We start from the raw sequence: 16,379 nt of genomic DNA, 5'->3' as shown, positions 1-16,379 counted from the left end.
AGTAGAAATAAATAGATAATGATCACAAATCAAATCATGCATTTACATGCAAAAAATATGAAAAACTAGAGCACTTTCATTGTGGTGTGTGTGAGGTTATAGGCCTTATAGGAGAAGCGATGGAACAGGTGTGTGTTGAAGTGTATGTGTGTGTTTGCGTGTGTGTCGGCCTATAGTGTAAAAAAATAATAAGTTACTCATGTCATTTTAGACCATATTGCTTTGATTGCAAGAAGTAACAGTTTGTTAATGAATACATTGTAAAATACCACTGCATATTTCTTGTTCTGTGTTCATGCTTCACTATGAATAGGTCTATCTGTGCCGATATAAAAGTCATTACATTTTGGTACATGTTCTGAGATATGGTATACAATATAAGCAGTAAGTTACAAGTCCTCGCGAGGATTTTTTGAAATCGTCTTTTTGTGTTTGTCGACCTCTCGGCCCCCACGCTGCGCCATCAGTCATCCACATCAATCTCCACGTCCTCGTCCTCTGAGCACTCTTTACTAGTTGTGTGGTCTGAGAACGGAGACAGCGGCGAGTTCCGCAGTTTCTGAGCGAGCTCGAGCTCCTGCTGGCCGCCCCGCGCGGGGGAATCGGCACGCGGGTGGCCCAGCGTGCCGTTGGCGCATTTCTCCAGGTCCGCCAGCTTGGCGAGCTTGTCCAAGGGGACCTGGCCGATGGCCTTGGCCGACTCCACGTCGGCCTTCATCTCCTCCAGGTCCCGTTTTAGCTTGGCCCTCCGGTTCTGAAACCACGTGATGACCTGCGCGTTAGTCAGGCCCAGCTGCTGCGCGATCTGGTCCCGGTCGGCCGGGGACAGGTACTTCTGGTACAAGAAGCGCTTTTCCAGCTCGTAGATTTGGTGATTGGTGAACGCCGTCCGAGACTTCCGACGCTTCTTCGGGGTGCTCCTCTGGCCGAACAGAGTCATCCCGTCCCGGCCTGTGAGGGAGAGACAGAGGCCGAGAGAGAATCAGTGACTCCTGCAGGTGCAGCTTCCTCTGCGGTTGCAGTGTGCGCGTAAAAGTGACCCGAACGCAAAAATAACTGTGAAAGTGATCCTATATGTGAAACAGTGGCTCTTGTGGGAAGAGGTAATTACAAGAAAATTACACAGACACCACTGGGAAATATTGAGCACCACACACACGAGACCCTAATATTAAAGAAAAGCGGTGGCGATTTATGTCGTCCAGCCCAGCCTAGAAAATTAACACGCCTTTGTTCGATGAGACTATTTTAGAGGACTAATATGGACTGGTGAGCAGAAAATGAAATACTTTTTTTTTGCTCTTAAAGAAGCACATCTGGTGAATATATTGCATGGCAGGCTGCAAAATTAAATTTTCTATCTTGTGCAGGCCAAAACCGAGAAAACGTCTAATGTTACATTCTAAAAATGTGTATCTGAATTGCTTTTTTTCTGGTGATATGGATTTACCTTCGGCAGCCTGTAAAACGCTGACTTCCAGCCCCTTGAAGGTCTTGCTGGCCAGCTCCTCCAGCGCGCAGAGCGGGGAGGTTTGGTTGAGGAGAGCCCGGCTGGACAGAGGGATGCTGGACGGACGGTGCTTCTCAGAGGACGAGATGAGATGCGCTGTGCCGCAAATTGTGTAACTTCGTTTCACAGACGGTTTGTTGAGGATGTCCTCGATGCTGAAGGGAGTCAGCGGCTTGTTGGAGTTGGCAGGAGGCGGCAAGTGGTCCAGCGGACTTCGCCTCCTGTTTTCCACTGCATCACATTTGGCCACTTCTTTGGATGTCATCATTGGTTGTGCGCAGAGTTTATAAAGGACTTGGTTGAATTAGTCAAAGCGGTTAAAAACGAGCGACGCTTTAGAGGAATTAAAAAAAAAGTCACATAACAGTTAGGAGGTTAAAAAAGGATGCGGAGGAGAGAATGAAGAAAAGAAAATCTTATTCCAAAACGGGATGTCTTCAAAGTGTCGATCCTCGGGAGCAGCAAGTCCGCAGGAGTGAGATGCCTCCCTGAAAATGGCGAGGTCCAAAGAGTTGACGATTACTAACAAGTTATCATTGATTGGTAGGTAATCAATTATCTCCAGTGGCACTTTCGCCCTCTTCCCTTTCACTCTTTGACTATGTTGCAGTCCAGTGCGGGGCTTTTTGCGACTGGGGGTGTCCCATTAATTAGGACGCATGGCTGGAAGGAGGAGGAGCCCGGCGGAATTATTATAATGCTTTGTGCTCTTATCATCTTTGGTCTAATTTAGTCGTGTGGTGAGATACCAGAATAGGTATATGGGGTAAATGAGGGGAAGCAGAGAGAGAGAGAGAAAGAGAGAGAGGGAAAGATGGAGGTAGAGATCACGATCCGTAGAGCTATTTAAGCGTTTTTATGCGTAAAACTTTCAGTTCAGCAGGAGTTTCTAGGCTTTTATTCAAAAAGTATTTGGATTATTCGGATGCTGCTAAAAGACAAGTCGACTCCGGTGTTATCTTAGTTGTCGCAGATAGTCAGAAGGATATTTTTCCTCGACCTAAAGCGTTGGATGATCCTTTGTTTTGTAAAGGTAATGTTGAGCTGGGCCATATATCAGCTCTGATGATACCTCCTCTGGGGCGGGAGAGAAGGAGCAGCATGCATCCCTCTCAGCAACGCCAAATCCGGGCCATAACTCAGGCGAAAGGGCTCCTTTTATATCATCCGAGAAATATTTCATCTCCTCTCAAATTTCCCCGCGTCCTCCAGGTTTGACATGATGAGTTTATTTTGGTGCTGCTAGTTTGACGGATTGGCGACAGGCTATTTGCATAGGAAAACGATTTTACGCAGCAGGACAAAATATATGATTTTGGTCCCCATCGAAACTAAAAACAATTAAGTGCCGATCAAAAGAAATGTTTTTTTTTTCATCTGGGTTTTAATATAATAACAAAGTGCCGATATTTTTTTTTTCTGCAGAAAAGGGAAATTGTGAGGCAAGCCAATAGCGATGTATCGTCATTCTTATTATTATTGGCAAATTATTATTAGGCCTACAAGCCCATTATTATTTCACCATGTTTGTTGTCCTTGGTGCTAATATAATAATGTTGTTATTTAAGGATATCATATTTATCTATATTAATAATGAATGCATGTTGTGGATGTTTTAGTCAATATTTTGATGGTTAGCTTTAAGACACTGATGGACGCGCCATTAAAAAGTAAATATCAACAAAGTTGATGATGATGATAATAAGGGGGTGAAGGGGCGGTATAGGATAAATGCATGGTTTTATTTTAATATTCGTTTTCATCCTAGTTAGTTATTCATATGTAATTTTGATGATTTTATCTTATTTAAACAAGTTATTTAAATGTCTCCCATTCTCGTATATTTTTTCTCCTATATTATTTCATTAAAATATTGGATGACTGTATTTAATCAGCCAAGTCCAGCCCATTGGTGTCATATAGCTTGTTACTTGGGCCATTTAGCCGTAACATTATACACTGGGTTTAGTTTTTTATAGTGGAGAGAGAGGACTGAAAACAATAGAAATAACACATTAACATTTTATGCATTTTAAACAAACTTTCATTGGTATTGTTTATTTTTAGTTCATAAGTGTGAAAGCAATGGGTTTTTGTCTGTCAGTTTGCCAAAGGCTTCTGAAGGTATATATCTAGTTGAACCTTTTCAGGTTATGGAGAAAAAAAGCAGCCAGCCAGTTTATAGTTGCTGCTGGTGGGGGGTGAGATCTGATTTCAGAGGTAACTGTTCTCTGGGTATTGAAATATAACCTTTAACTTTTGAACACGTTTCTTTCACATTTGTCAGGAGTTTATTATAGCGCCCCAATTACTTTCAAAAAACATAAAAAAAGACATCAGGGTTTAGAAAAAATAACAAAAAGGGAAAAAAAATATAAAAAACAAATTGGAAAAGTAAAACACAATTAATCATACACATTTAAGGTGCTAGACTAAAATGCCTATAAAATAGAGTTTATTTAGCATTTATGTGGGCAAACAAAATTAAGATGCATGATGGAAAACCTGAAAATATTAAAAACAACAACAATAATAATAATTATTATTATTAAAACACTATTGTAGCCTCACAAACAGGCAATATTGTTTATTATTAACACACATTTATAACACACTAAAGCATTTTTAAAAAATCAAATAACAAATGAGCATTAAAATTATAATGTGATATTTTTCTTTAGCAAACATTTTAAATAATCAAACTATAAAATATACATGAAACACATGTTGTTCTATTATGGGAAAATACATTATAAAATGTAACAATAAATAAATAAATAAATAATTACTTAACATTTAATGTGTGTGTGTGTGTGTGTGTGTGTGTGTGTGTGTGTGTGTGCAGCCAGCTGTTTACATCCTGGTGTTCAGTGCCTGTTTATTAAAGACAGATATTTGTAGTGGTGTGTCATTGTCTCTGCGTCCCGCTTGCCAAGGTCAACGACACGGACCTGCCTCTCAGCTCTCCTTTAGCCACAGAACTTAATCTCTTAAGCTACTAGACTGTGCAGGGGACGTTCCCTGGCAGGGGACAGTACACACCACATCACTGACTGTCTAGAAAATGACTCTCTGATACTCTATTCACTGATATACTATCGCTTCTGGTGTCTAGTTTGTGCTTTGGAGGGTGTGATGGATGTTTTTTTTCTAGTTTTGATGGATGTGTATTAAATTTATATCTGTAATAAACCCCCAAAAGCTCTGCTAATCATAATCCAGCAGTGTTACTGTAGAATATTTTTTACAACACTACAGTAATCTGCCACTTAAATGCATTTACAGAACACAAGAGCCCCTTTTTCTTCCCAACCAGGTGTTGATTTAGGCCTTCCACACTGCGGTCTGTTAGCTTAAATTGGCCTCCCTGCAATATGCGATTGTGACCTCATGCAGGAGGAGACACAGCATTCACTGCAGGCTTAGACTGCGATTAGACAGCTGCAGGGGAAACTATCCACATTGTAGCCATTTTGTGAGACCCCAAAGATGGGTGTCATGTCTACCTTGTCCCAAAGGCCTGGCTGTTATCTCACATGACACCAGATATAGATACAGAGAGAGGGGGAGAGATAGCCTGACTCGGATGTGTCTCTCAGTTTAAAACATGTACTGTATAAATCACACGTCATTACCAGAGGTCACTGGCTGAGGTACACCATTGGATGGTTTCATCGCGACGGCCAGTCTGGTTGGAGGAGAGTGGATTTATCTAGCGGTGAGATCTCTGGAGAGGCAGCCATATTTTATGTGACTAGAGATGTAATAACAGGCCTCTGACAAATCCCTGACGGCCCAGCGTCTCCTGTCTCGCAATGCAGTGCAGTGCCAGTGCTGCTTCTGCTCCAACAGCACCACATAAGCAGCACCATTATCACTGTGATACACGTGGACCGCAGTGCAAACTGTTCTCTCCAGGGTTGGGAGCTCTTTGATTTTCACTGGGGTCTTGTTAAAGGGTTAGTTCAACCAAATCATAACACACAATTCTCTCATTTACCTCTGGTGGTATCTAGTCATGCAGTTTGGTTTTTATGTGCCCAAATATTCACCTCTGAGAGTTCAGATTCAGATCCACATTTTTATTGACTCAAGACCATAATTATAATTACAAGAGAATAATGGCAAAACAATAGCATCCGGTAGAAATAATGTACAAAAATGCTCTACAGTGAGACTAGTTTTAAAAGGAAGAAATGATACATACTCTTCTTAGAAATGAAAAGTTGAACTGAAAAACAATAGAAAACACTCCTGTTTAGTGTGACAGACTCAGGGGTTTTGCTGCTACAGCCTCACTTGGTCCGCTATGACCAGTATATGGTGTCTAATGTTATAGTAGCAAAATGTAGGTAGATATTTAGTGACATCATTAGCATTTATCAACATCTCATAATTGTTACATGTGGCCTTAGTGGCTACCGTTTAGCGAAAGTTACACCGGTGCACGATGACAGAGGTAAAACATAAGTTTTGGCTTAAATTAGCTTAAACAGTTTAAATAGTTCACTGACAAATACATCTCCCTGTTGGTTATCACAGATTTATGTCTATCATTATAATTTTACCATCTGTAAATGTCAATATAAGTCCTCCCGTAATAACACACTGTAATTAATTATCCAGTTCATGTGTATATCCATTTAGTATTTATTTACTTGCACTTCTTATATGTAAATAATGTATGTATGTAAAATCTGATGCAAGTGAGAGTGAGGATAGAGACTGTTTAATGTATTTTTTCCCTCAGTATTTTGAGCACCACAGACAAAACTTTATTGACCTCTGTTGTGTTGAGTAAGAGGCAGAAATCCTGGAGAGAGCCTTTAAGGATACATTTAAAACTATCTGCATGGTTGGATACTTCAAAAGATTTGAACATATAGGTGGTGGAAAAAGTATTCAGACACACAAAAAATAAAGCCATAAAAAGAATAAATAAATAAATACTCCATTCCAAGTAGAAGTTTTGCATTCAAAAATATTCTTAACTAAAGAATGTGTGTCAGCATATTGTAATATTAAAAGTAAGAGTACTCTGTATGTCAGCACTGAGGTGGAGCTCATTTTAATTGCTTTTTTTGTGTCTTTTTTCTTTAAAAATGCTATACATTTTATAATCTAATCATGTGTTTTAAATTTTGAATCTGCAAAGTAAGTAGAAATTGCAGCTGTCAAATGCAGGAGAGTAAAAAGCACAATATTTTCTCCTGGGATGGAGTAGATATAAAGCAGAAGGAAATAGAAAAAAACTAGTCAATGGTACTTGATCATTTTTTAATTTGGGTGAACTAACCCTTTAAAAATTAAAGATCACCTCCAGACTGCTTCTCACCAAAATAAAAAGAAATTTGTTGTCTTTCATAGGATGTGAATGTATGATTTAATTAATAAATAGATACATAAATGAATATCAAATGAAAAAAATAAATTAAAAGCATGACTAACTCAAAGCTTCCAACACTTAAACGACAACAATAAATAAAAAAAAGAAACTGAGAAATTGAGTCCAACACAACAGCCAATAAATTAACATGTCATGACATGATCCCCGTGCATGGAAAAGCAAAAACAGGTGCACAGTCTCTCAAGAAATACAAGAAGTGCTAAAGTCACCCCATGGGGAGAGTATAATGCAGAGTTACTCTCTCCTTAAAGGAACCTTTTCATGGGTCTGTGGCTGAAGTAATACAAAATATCCTCGCTGCTCTGCACTCTATACAGAACCATCCACTCAATAAATAGTTTGACACAAATGTTTTAATACAAAGAGGCTGCAGATGTGTTTTTTTTCTCTATATGATAAGAGTGATTCCTGAATCTGAACCCCATGAGATGTGTTCACTGTGTGTTACCTGGTGGAGCAGTTGCTCCTCTCACACTCCTCTGCCAGCCAGTAACAGACTGGCTGCACGCCCCTGATCATACTGGTGTGGTTTGGGGCCTGTACACTTGTTGTTGGCGCGGGCTGAACATAAGCACCCCTAATTTACAGAAAGCACACTTTGAAACGGCACATATGTGGCCAACGGATATGAGTGTGTTGACCATTAACCCGTCTCTGAAAACGTGTTTCACCTCGTTTTTGCTCTTCCTCTCACAATCTGTTCAGGAGTCACTGCCCTCAGTGAACAGTTTCCCCCCTTTGCTTCTCTATATTCACAGGCTGCTGATGAATCCCTCCTCTGCACTATGAATGCCACAGCACAGCACTAAATAGTGCTTCATTTGAATGTTCTTCCCTTCTCATCTACACTTCACCCTAACACAGTAAGCGGCGATGCTGAAGGATTGTGTTATTTGGGATGGCCAGAGTGGAAAAGATTATTCACTGCCTTTGGTAATAAAAACTGCCGGAGGAGAACTGGGGAGAATTATGACAGCAATCCTTTAGTTTTTCGTTTGTGGAGGCTGTTTTTTTTTCTGATGCAAAGAGAATAAAGAGACCTTGAGGTGAAAAACAACAGAAAATCCAATTTGTCACATTCAGAAGTGTAAACACCAGCTGCATTTCTGTTGATTACTCATATGTAAAATTATAGATCAAACTGGATTTTATTACTTATTACTTGCTGTTGATTGCAGGCTGCAATTATCTTCATTTTCTAACCTGTGATATCAACTCAAAATATAATCATTTAGGATCATCTGCTATGTAGAGGTATGTGTCTGCTTTAAAGAAAAACAAACAGAGAGCAGCTTATGTATTTCAAACAAGTATTTAAAATAAGATAAGACCACCAGGCCACTCTAATTACATGAAGTGGGTTTGGGTTGTGTTAATTCAATGCCCATAGGGGCTTTTCCAATATGGCCGCATGGGAACAAATGCTGACAGGTCAGCTGTTCTCCCTGTGAGGAGAGGAATGTCTCTCTTTCTCCTCCTCACTCCCTCTTCTTCATTCTCTCCATCCTTTGTCAATTACTTTCCTCCCTTTCCTTTTTTCTTTCTCTCACTCCTCTTTCTGTCAGGTCTCCCCTCCCAACACACACACACACACACACACACACACACACACACACACACACACACATACACAAACACTGTCTTTGAGAGATGGCCTCTGTCTTTCAATTAGCCTCCAATGGCCCTCTTACAAGGCTGGCGTCTGGCGAGTTAGGCCCGCAGCAGATGCTGCTGTGGATTGGCCGTTCATCTGCAGCCTGCAGACTGTATTGAATAGTCATTAGGGTGGAGCTGACTATTCATGACAGAAGAAGTGGCTTTGTGTGGGAGGGGATGCTGCTACATCAGGTTATCTTTATTCTCTTGTTCACTGTGTGTGTTTTTACAGTGTTCAAAGCAAAAGGCTCGGATTAAGAGGACAGATAATGGATGGTGATAATCATCAAGTGTTTTAATTGTTAAAGGTTAACTTATGTATTTTTAAGCCCTGTTTGCTCATGTTTTTGTGTTTAAGTGACAAATGGAAACAAAAACTTTAAAGTTAGTCCAGTGTCAAGTGAATAGCACCAGCAGTGCAAAAACCTAGGGCATGTTTGCAACGTTAATGTACGTCAACTAAAAGCAGTTGGTTTTGCCACTGACAGGTTCAGATTATAATCATAAGTATCTGCCAAGGTTATAGAAAAGACCCTACAGAGATAGACCTATTTGATAATGGGTAAGATCCTTTTTGTATGACCAATAACACCCCCAAAATCACAATAACAGTACCCCTCCAGACTCAATTTAATAAACAAATTTTGTAATCAGTAGACTCACGGCATTTAGACTCAAAAAATTAAAAAAAAAAAAGCCATCTCGCTTTGCACTTTTAAGTCAAAGCTAAAAAGCTTTTTATACTGCCTGCTCTACCCAGTAATGACTGCAAACTTTTTTAAACTTCATTTTAAATAATAAAAAAAAACATTATTCATTATTATTATTATTATTATTATTATTATTATTATTTTTATTTTATTGCTATGTAAAGCACTTTGAATTGCCTGGTTGTATGAAATTAGCTATACAAATAAAGCCACCTTGCCTTGCATTTCCACGGTTCCATCAGTCACCAACTCTGGTTTGGTTCAAATTGATTAATTTATTAATTTCAATTCATTTTGGTTTTATACAGGCTAAAATTACTAAAATTACTGTATATTTAAATAGAGTCCTTTTTTGCCACTGACAGGCTCAGATTGTTTGACAACTTATGGAAGCGATCCCTACAGGGATAGGCCATTTTGTTAAAGAGTGAAATCCTTTTTGTAACCTGAAACACAATAAAAATTTCTGTCACCAATTCCACCAGACTCCATTTAAAAACAGAGTATTTTTATCATGAATAGAGGCAGCATTTTTTTTTATTTTACTGTGTGATTTAAGGGTTTATTTAAACCAAACCAGAGTTGGTGATTGTTGAAACAGTGGAAAGAGAAACGGTGGAAACGTTTTTGTACGTTTTTATTTTGTTTCTGTCAACCTGCAATAAAGAGTGTTTTACATGATGAAATAAGTGTTTATTTGAAGCGAGTATGGTGGGTTTGATGATAGCGAAGTCTGGGGCGGATTCTGTTTAGACAAAGAGTATTGCACTCTCTAACAAAAGGTCTGTCTCTGTAGGATGTTGTCAGACACCTATGATAATAATCTGAGCCTGTCAGTGGCAAAAACAAGCACTTTTATGAAAGTAAAACGATGTTGTGAACGCGCCCCGAGTGGTTACATAGCAGCCTGTTTTGCACCTGCCAGCCACAGGCATCTCACACTGGAAATTTTTCAAAAATTGTTGTTCCTCTTGGTCACTTCGACACAAAAACTAAAAACATGCGCCGGGATGAAAGGATGAAGTGAACCTTTAAGTTGTTATGGTTGGTTGTGTGATTTTGATGTTGGAGAGGAGAGAGCAGTGAAAGAAAGAAAAAGAGACAGACAGCTACAGAGAACCCCCTGATGGACAGAGGAGCCACGGGCCAGTCTATTGCGTCTGTGTATGATTTGTCGACTCTCAGTGGGTCCGTTCATGAAGCACCTGGCAACCCTGCACAGAAGAATATGGTGGCTGCCATGACCATACCACGACACACACACACAACCATATGCCCCTATTGTCATTCCAATGAGTCCGGACAACATTCACTTTACCCTCCTTTCAGCAAACGCTATCAATGCAAACCCCATGTGGAGGGGCCTGGGTCAAGAGGAAGACTCACTACAAAGTGGCCGCTGACACGCAGAGAGGCACAAGCACACACACACACACACATACACATGCATGAATTTACACATACACACACACCCTGCTGCCTCCCTCTGCTCCTCCTCCCCCTCCTTTTCTGAACCCCCGTAGGCTGAACTGAGGAAATGTGAATTAGCTTCATCAATGCAGAGGTTAACATTGCGCAAAGACGATGTTGACCTCTCGTTGTATTCTTGGTTTGATGTCTTTCTTAGGGCCAAATGCTTATGAATAAAAATGGCAAGTGGAGAGGTTGACAAAGGGATTTGTCTGACTAATGCCTAGGGAAAACCCCTCAGGGAAAGCCTGGTTAAGCCCAGCACCACTGAATCCCCCCTGCAGTATTATCAATCATGGAGTGGCTCACACTGCGCTGTTATTGTTTTTGCCATAATTGTGTCAGAATAGCTTTCATTTGTCTCTAATGAAAAGTGTCTGCATTCATCATGCTAATGCAGTGACAACATAAATATCACACGTGGCAACATATAGTGCCTTCTTAAACATTTAACATGTGTGAGAAACATATGTCCTGCCTTCTTGTGTCTGGCTGATAATAAATCATTTAATTTCCCTTAATGTGTAAAAAAATAAAGGCTTAGTTTAACCAGATAACAAAAACATATTTTATTACTTGTGGGTAATTTCTAGAGTCTCTCATATATGTTAGATCTATTCGCTGCAATCCAATAAAATGGAGGTAAATGGAACTTGAACAACAATGTTCATTCCAGTCACATAAGATATGATGGGCCCCAGTGTGCTGTTATGATGGGCCTTCATTATCACATCTATAGGCCTGGACATTCAGTGTTTCAGCCAAAAAGGTACTTGTACTTGAATGAATCTAATTAGTTACATTCCATAACTGCTTACATAAATAAATACATTTAACTTTTTTTCCATCTCTAGTTTTTAATGATACGATTTGTAAAGTATTCTAGTTACTAAGAGTTACTAATATTTTATCATAATTCATAATTAATCTTGAAAGTAAAACAAACAAACAAACAAACAAACAACAATTTTAAGGATAAATAAGGAGCCAAAATAATTGAAACAGCAAAAAATTGAGCTTGTTCATGAAAACAAATCAATATATAAATAAAAGACAAACAAACACAACAAATAAAAGACATAATTTGGGAAGGATCCCCCTGGACCCACCACTGAGGCTCAGGATAAAACCCAAATATCCTTAAATTATAGAAAGGCCCCTGGTAATCATTAGCAGCTTTTGCGCCTGAACTAGCTTTTATATATTGTATCATCTTGTCACATGATCATATAGAGACTTGCCATTGGACAAAATCAACATAGTGTAATATCCATCAGTCATTATCGCATGTTTGTATATGACAAAAATAAGAAAGTATTTATTTAATTTGATACATTGCTTTTTTTAATTGTTTATTTATATTTTTTTACAGGCTAGTTTATGTAGAATAAGCATATCATTTTTAAAATAGATTTTATTATAGCTACTGTCTGTTTTACCAAATGAAATGAAAACCATGACAGAGATGGTTCACCTTTGAGGAGAAATTTATAGCAAATCGCAACATTTTTAATTTTTGTAAGTTCTTTGAATATGGTCACATCTTTAAATGTTTTATATATTCTGAATTACTGGCAAAGGCCCCATTTCTGCCAACATATTATTGGAGGGCGAACTCTTTACAGGCCCCCCACCCCACGGTCCCCAATGCAGTCGCACCTCCTTCACTGTTGATATTTATGCAGTGGATTCTTTTTAAAAAAGAGTTTCCTTTCTTCTTCGTTACTTTGGATAATCAACTGAAAAAACGTCAACATTTTCACAGGGACTGTTTCCTTGTTTTAAAGTAGTACAAATTAAAGGTGTTGCCGTTAAAGTCCATGAATTGTTTTTGAAAAGACACACTGCTGCTGAAAAATGTCAATGCTCTAAGCACAACAAGCGCAATTCCATACACCGTAAAATTATTGGTGTGGTGGCTGAAATTTATGAGAAACTCAAAATCCAAAACCTGGAGATAAAAATTATCTGCATGGTGAGAAATAAATGAAAAAGATTTGTCTTATTGTAATTTGCAAAAAAGACCCTTTAAACAGTCATGGAGCTTCTCTCTAATGTGAAATCAGATTTGTGTAAAATGACTTAATCCAGTATTGGCCTTGACAGAATCAACAGAATCAGCACTAATTTTACTACCAATTTAAACAGGATTTGATGGCATCCTCCATAAAGGCATTAATGGTAATAACTACTAGCGAGAACATAAACAACAGAAAACCTGAGGCGAGAGGGGTGAGGTGGGTCTTCAACCTTTAACCCTGATATAATTGAAAAACATGTCCGTGTTGGTTGGTTACACAAGAATTCAAAATGGATTGTTTAAAATTGACACTAAGGTATAAAAAATGGCACACAGAGCCAGTTTCTGAATCAAAAATCCCTTTTTGTGACTTTTTGTGTGTGTGCAGGTGCTCATCTTTGTGTGCAAACAAATTAAAGAGTGCACACTCCCACACACACTCACACATTACATGCTCCATGGGGCCTGGGCTTGTCTTTATGAGTTTATTAAAAGCTTCTTGTTTTGTATCATGCTCTCCCAGCAAAGGACCATATACCCAATATATCACGCTGTTATTGTGGGTAATTAAGTCCAAAAACTCGGTGTTATACGGTGCCCGTTGTGCATAAGCAAAATTGACCATTTTAATTGCAAAGGAAATATTTGCTTGCACTTTATCTAGCGTGAAAGATAGTATCACTCTTCTTAATATTGAAGGAGGAGGAGGACCCGGAGAAGATAGCCTGGGCATTCATTATACTAACAGTCCCCCTTAAAAATGAATGTTAATGAGACACAACAGCTATTTACTTTGCTTTAATGCTGTGGCAAGTCGCTAGCATGACCCCCCTCCTTCCTGCAAATACCCCCGCTGCTGCCCAAAGCTTTTTAAATCTTCAGACTTGTTACACTGCAAAATACAACATTGCATTAAAAATTTAAGACACACGAGTCGAGCCCAGACGGATTCACCTCGTAGTGATTATCCTGCTAATCAGTGCAACACAACATCTGCTTTCTACTGCTGCTGCCTGCCATGCCTCACTCTTTTTTATTATTAAGGAGGGAAAAATACATCCTCATCCATCAATCATGATTTTCTCTTTTTCTGTTTTGGTCTCACAGTGCAGCGTGTTTTGCACAGGCAAGCCCAATAACCTGCTTCTCTCTTTCTCCCCAACAGATGAGTGTGGCCTGAAGGAAGAGGGCTGCCATTCATCCAGATCTGTGCCTGTTCCTGCCGTTTAAACCCGAGCAGGCTCGACTAATGCCCCTGCCTCACTCCTCCGCCGCGCCGCTGCTTTATAGGCTTTGTTCGAGGCAGCTCCTTTATTTCCCCCTCCATCCACCTTTTTCATATTTTTCACCTCCTAATTCTCTCCCTAGTAGCCATAATCTTTGTGTCTGTCCTCTCATCACCTACCTTCTCCCCTTTTCCCTTGTGCTTTCATTTACCTCTAACATCCTTCCCTTTGCCTCCTCCATCTCCTTCTTCTCCTCCTTAGAAAAAAAAAGAAAGGGGGGCCTTAGACGAGAAGTCGGTGGCGTTGAGCCGAGGAGGACACACTCCACTTAGATAAATATCCCCATCGCTCTGAGCAGAGCCAGGGAGATTTATTCATCCGCCGAGCTGGCAGAAAATTGACTTGTTTCATGGGGGCAGGCTAGTGACGCATCGCCATGAGAGGCAAAGAGACAAGAGGGAGGGAGGGAAGGAAGGAGAGATAAAGAATGATAAAGAGAGAGGGCACATGGAGAGAAGAAGAAGGAGGGAAAGGAACACGAAGAACAGAAGAAGACGGGAAAAAAGGAGGGAGAAAGCGATTTAGGGAGTGGGGAGGGAGAAAAACGATAAAGAGAGACGAGAGAGAGTGATGTCCCTCCCCTTGTACTAGAGGATAAAGCCAGTGGGGTGGTGAAACAGTGATGAGGGAAATGGTACAGCTGACATTTATATAAGAGGATATTGATGAAGCAGAGACAATAGCAGACTCAATCCACTCCTCTTCCTCTTTTTGCCTCCTTTCTCTTGTTTACTACTTTTCACTCTTCCTCTGCTCGTCTTTTCTCCTCTGTCTCCTTCAACTCTCTCCATCTTTGGACTGACAAAGCGCCGTTATTGGCCACTACATCCTCATTGAGAGAGAAGGGCCACAACCTTGGGTGACTTAAGACTACCGCCACCAATGCATCACAGTGATAATCTCTTATTTTCTCCCTCCCACACACACACACACACACACACACACACACACACCACAGCCAGCATGCAGCAGCATCGTCCCTCAACAGCAAAAACTACAGTGTTCCTGTGTTTCATATTGCGTCCATGCTAACACAGCAAATAGAGAGGAGACGAATGCTGCCTCCCCTCGGCTTTTCCGAAGAGGTGTAGTGAAAGGAGGTGTGTGTATGTATTTGTGTGTGTTTACTTTGTATGTGTGTGTGTCTGTAAGTGTGTATGTGTTCTGGGAGCGATGGGGCGTGGAGGATTTCTGCTTGTATCAGCACCTGGGCTGCACTGAGAGAGAGGTATACAGGGGAGAAAGATGGGGGAACTGGGAGTCTGTGTGTGTGTGTGTGTGTGTGTGTGTGTGTGTGTGTGTGTGAGAGAAAGAGAAACAGAGAGAAAAGAGAGAGAGAGAGAGAGAGAGAGAAGAGAGAGAGAGGATGGGGGTGGCTAACAGGGAGTGGAGTATAATTTAGTCGCACCAAAGCTCAAGGCTCATGTCAACCTTGGATAGGGACCCAGGATGATAATTTGAATTGGGAATTAAGTCACCAATCAATGGTTATACTTATGCTGAATCAGTGGTTTATTAAGGGGAGAGAACTCAATCATCTGATTGTGTGTGTGTGTGCATTTGTGTGTGTGCACATGCGCAGGTGCAGCTGTACAAGTGTGAGAATTTGCATCTTCTCTGTGTGAACAGATGCAGATGCTTTATGCCTTGTTTGTTTGACTGTGGAATAAACTGTTGTTCTTGTTCTTTATTCGAACATGTAAGTCCCGCACAAGTTGAGGCCTTCGCCAGAACAGTCTAACCTATTCATTTGCCAACAAACAAGTCATGAAAATACATTGTTTCTCACCGCCTTCCAAAACACCAACCCGTTCTCATTCCCATAGGTTGTCAGACACTGATGCTTTTTCATGCCTCTCAGCATTTCATAGCAACGCACGGCGCCCTTTAGCATCTCTATGTGACGCACAGCTGAAAAATACTTCAAGGTTAATATTGAGGAACAATTGTGATAAGACTGAAGCAACAAAACTACCTGGTAAGGTACAGAAAAAAGATCATGTTTTGGGTTACAATAAGAATGTTTGTTAGGTAACGTGACACGTCAGTGCTCAATGACGTAAATAAACGTGTGAATTAAACTGACTACATGGTTTTTTACTCTTTATTTTTAATGCTATATTAATTGCTCTCAGCATCAAATTGCCACCGGAGGGTTTACATTGGAGTTAGCTTAATGCCTGTTGGGTCTCATAAAGACTAAAGGGTACCGTTAGTGTTAATATCACACGCCACGCCAATATCATGCTACTTTTGCCTTTGCTCCTTCGCAGCATCATTAATAATTTTCACAAAGTTAAACTGTAGCTGAACTGTGTCA

General features: G+C 40.1%; 1 protein-coding gene across 1 annotated transcript; it reads right to left on the bottom strand.

The window, feature by feature from the left end:
- Window positions 1-463: 463 nt before the first annotated feature.
- On the bottom strand, window positions 464-1,778 carry lbx1b (ladybird homeobox 1b). Its single transcript, XM_042484287.1, has 2 exons — window positions 1,451-1,778; window positions 464-951 (listed from the first exon to the last, which is right to left on the bottom strand). Exons 1-2 carry the CDS (start codon window positions 1,776-1,778, stop codon window positions 464-466), a joined length of 816 nt encoding a protein of 271 aa, XP_042340221.1.
- Between the last annotated feature and the right edge of the window lie 14,601 nt (window positions 1,779-16,379).

Source organism: Plectropomus leopardus, chromosome 4 (assembly GCF_008729295.1).
Source record: "Plectropomus leopardus isolate mb chromosome 4, YSFRI_Pleo_2.0, whole genome shotgun sequence".
Taxonomy (NCBI): Eukaryota; Metazoa; Chordata; class Actinopteri; order Perciformes; family Serranidae; genus Plectropomus; species Plectropomus leopardus.
The sequence above is the reverse complement of the archived record's forward strand: the minus strand, read 5'-3'. Positions and strand labels throughout refer to the sequence as shown.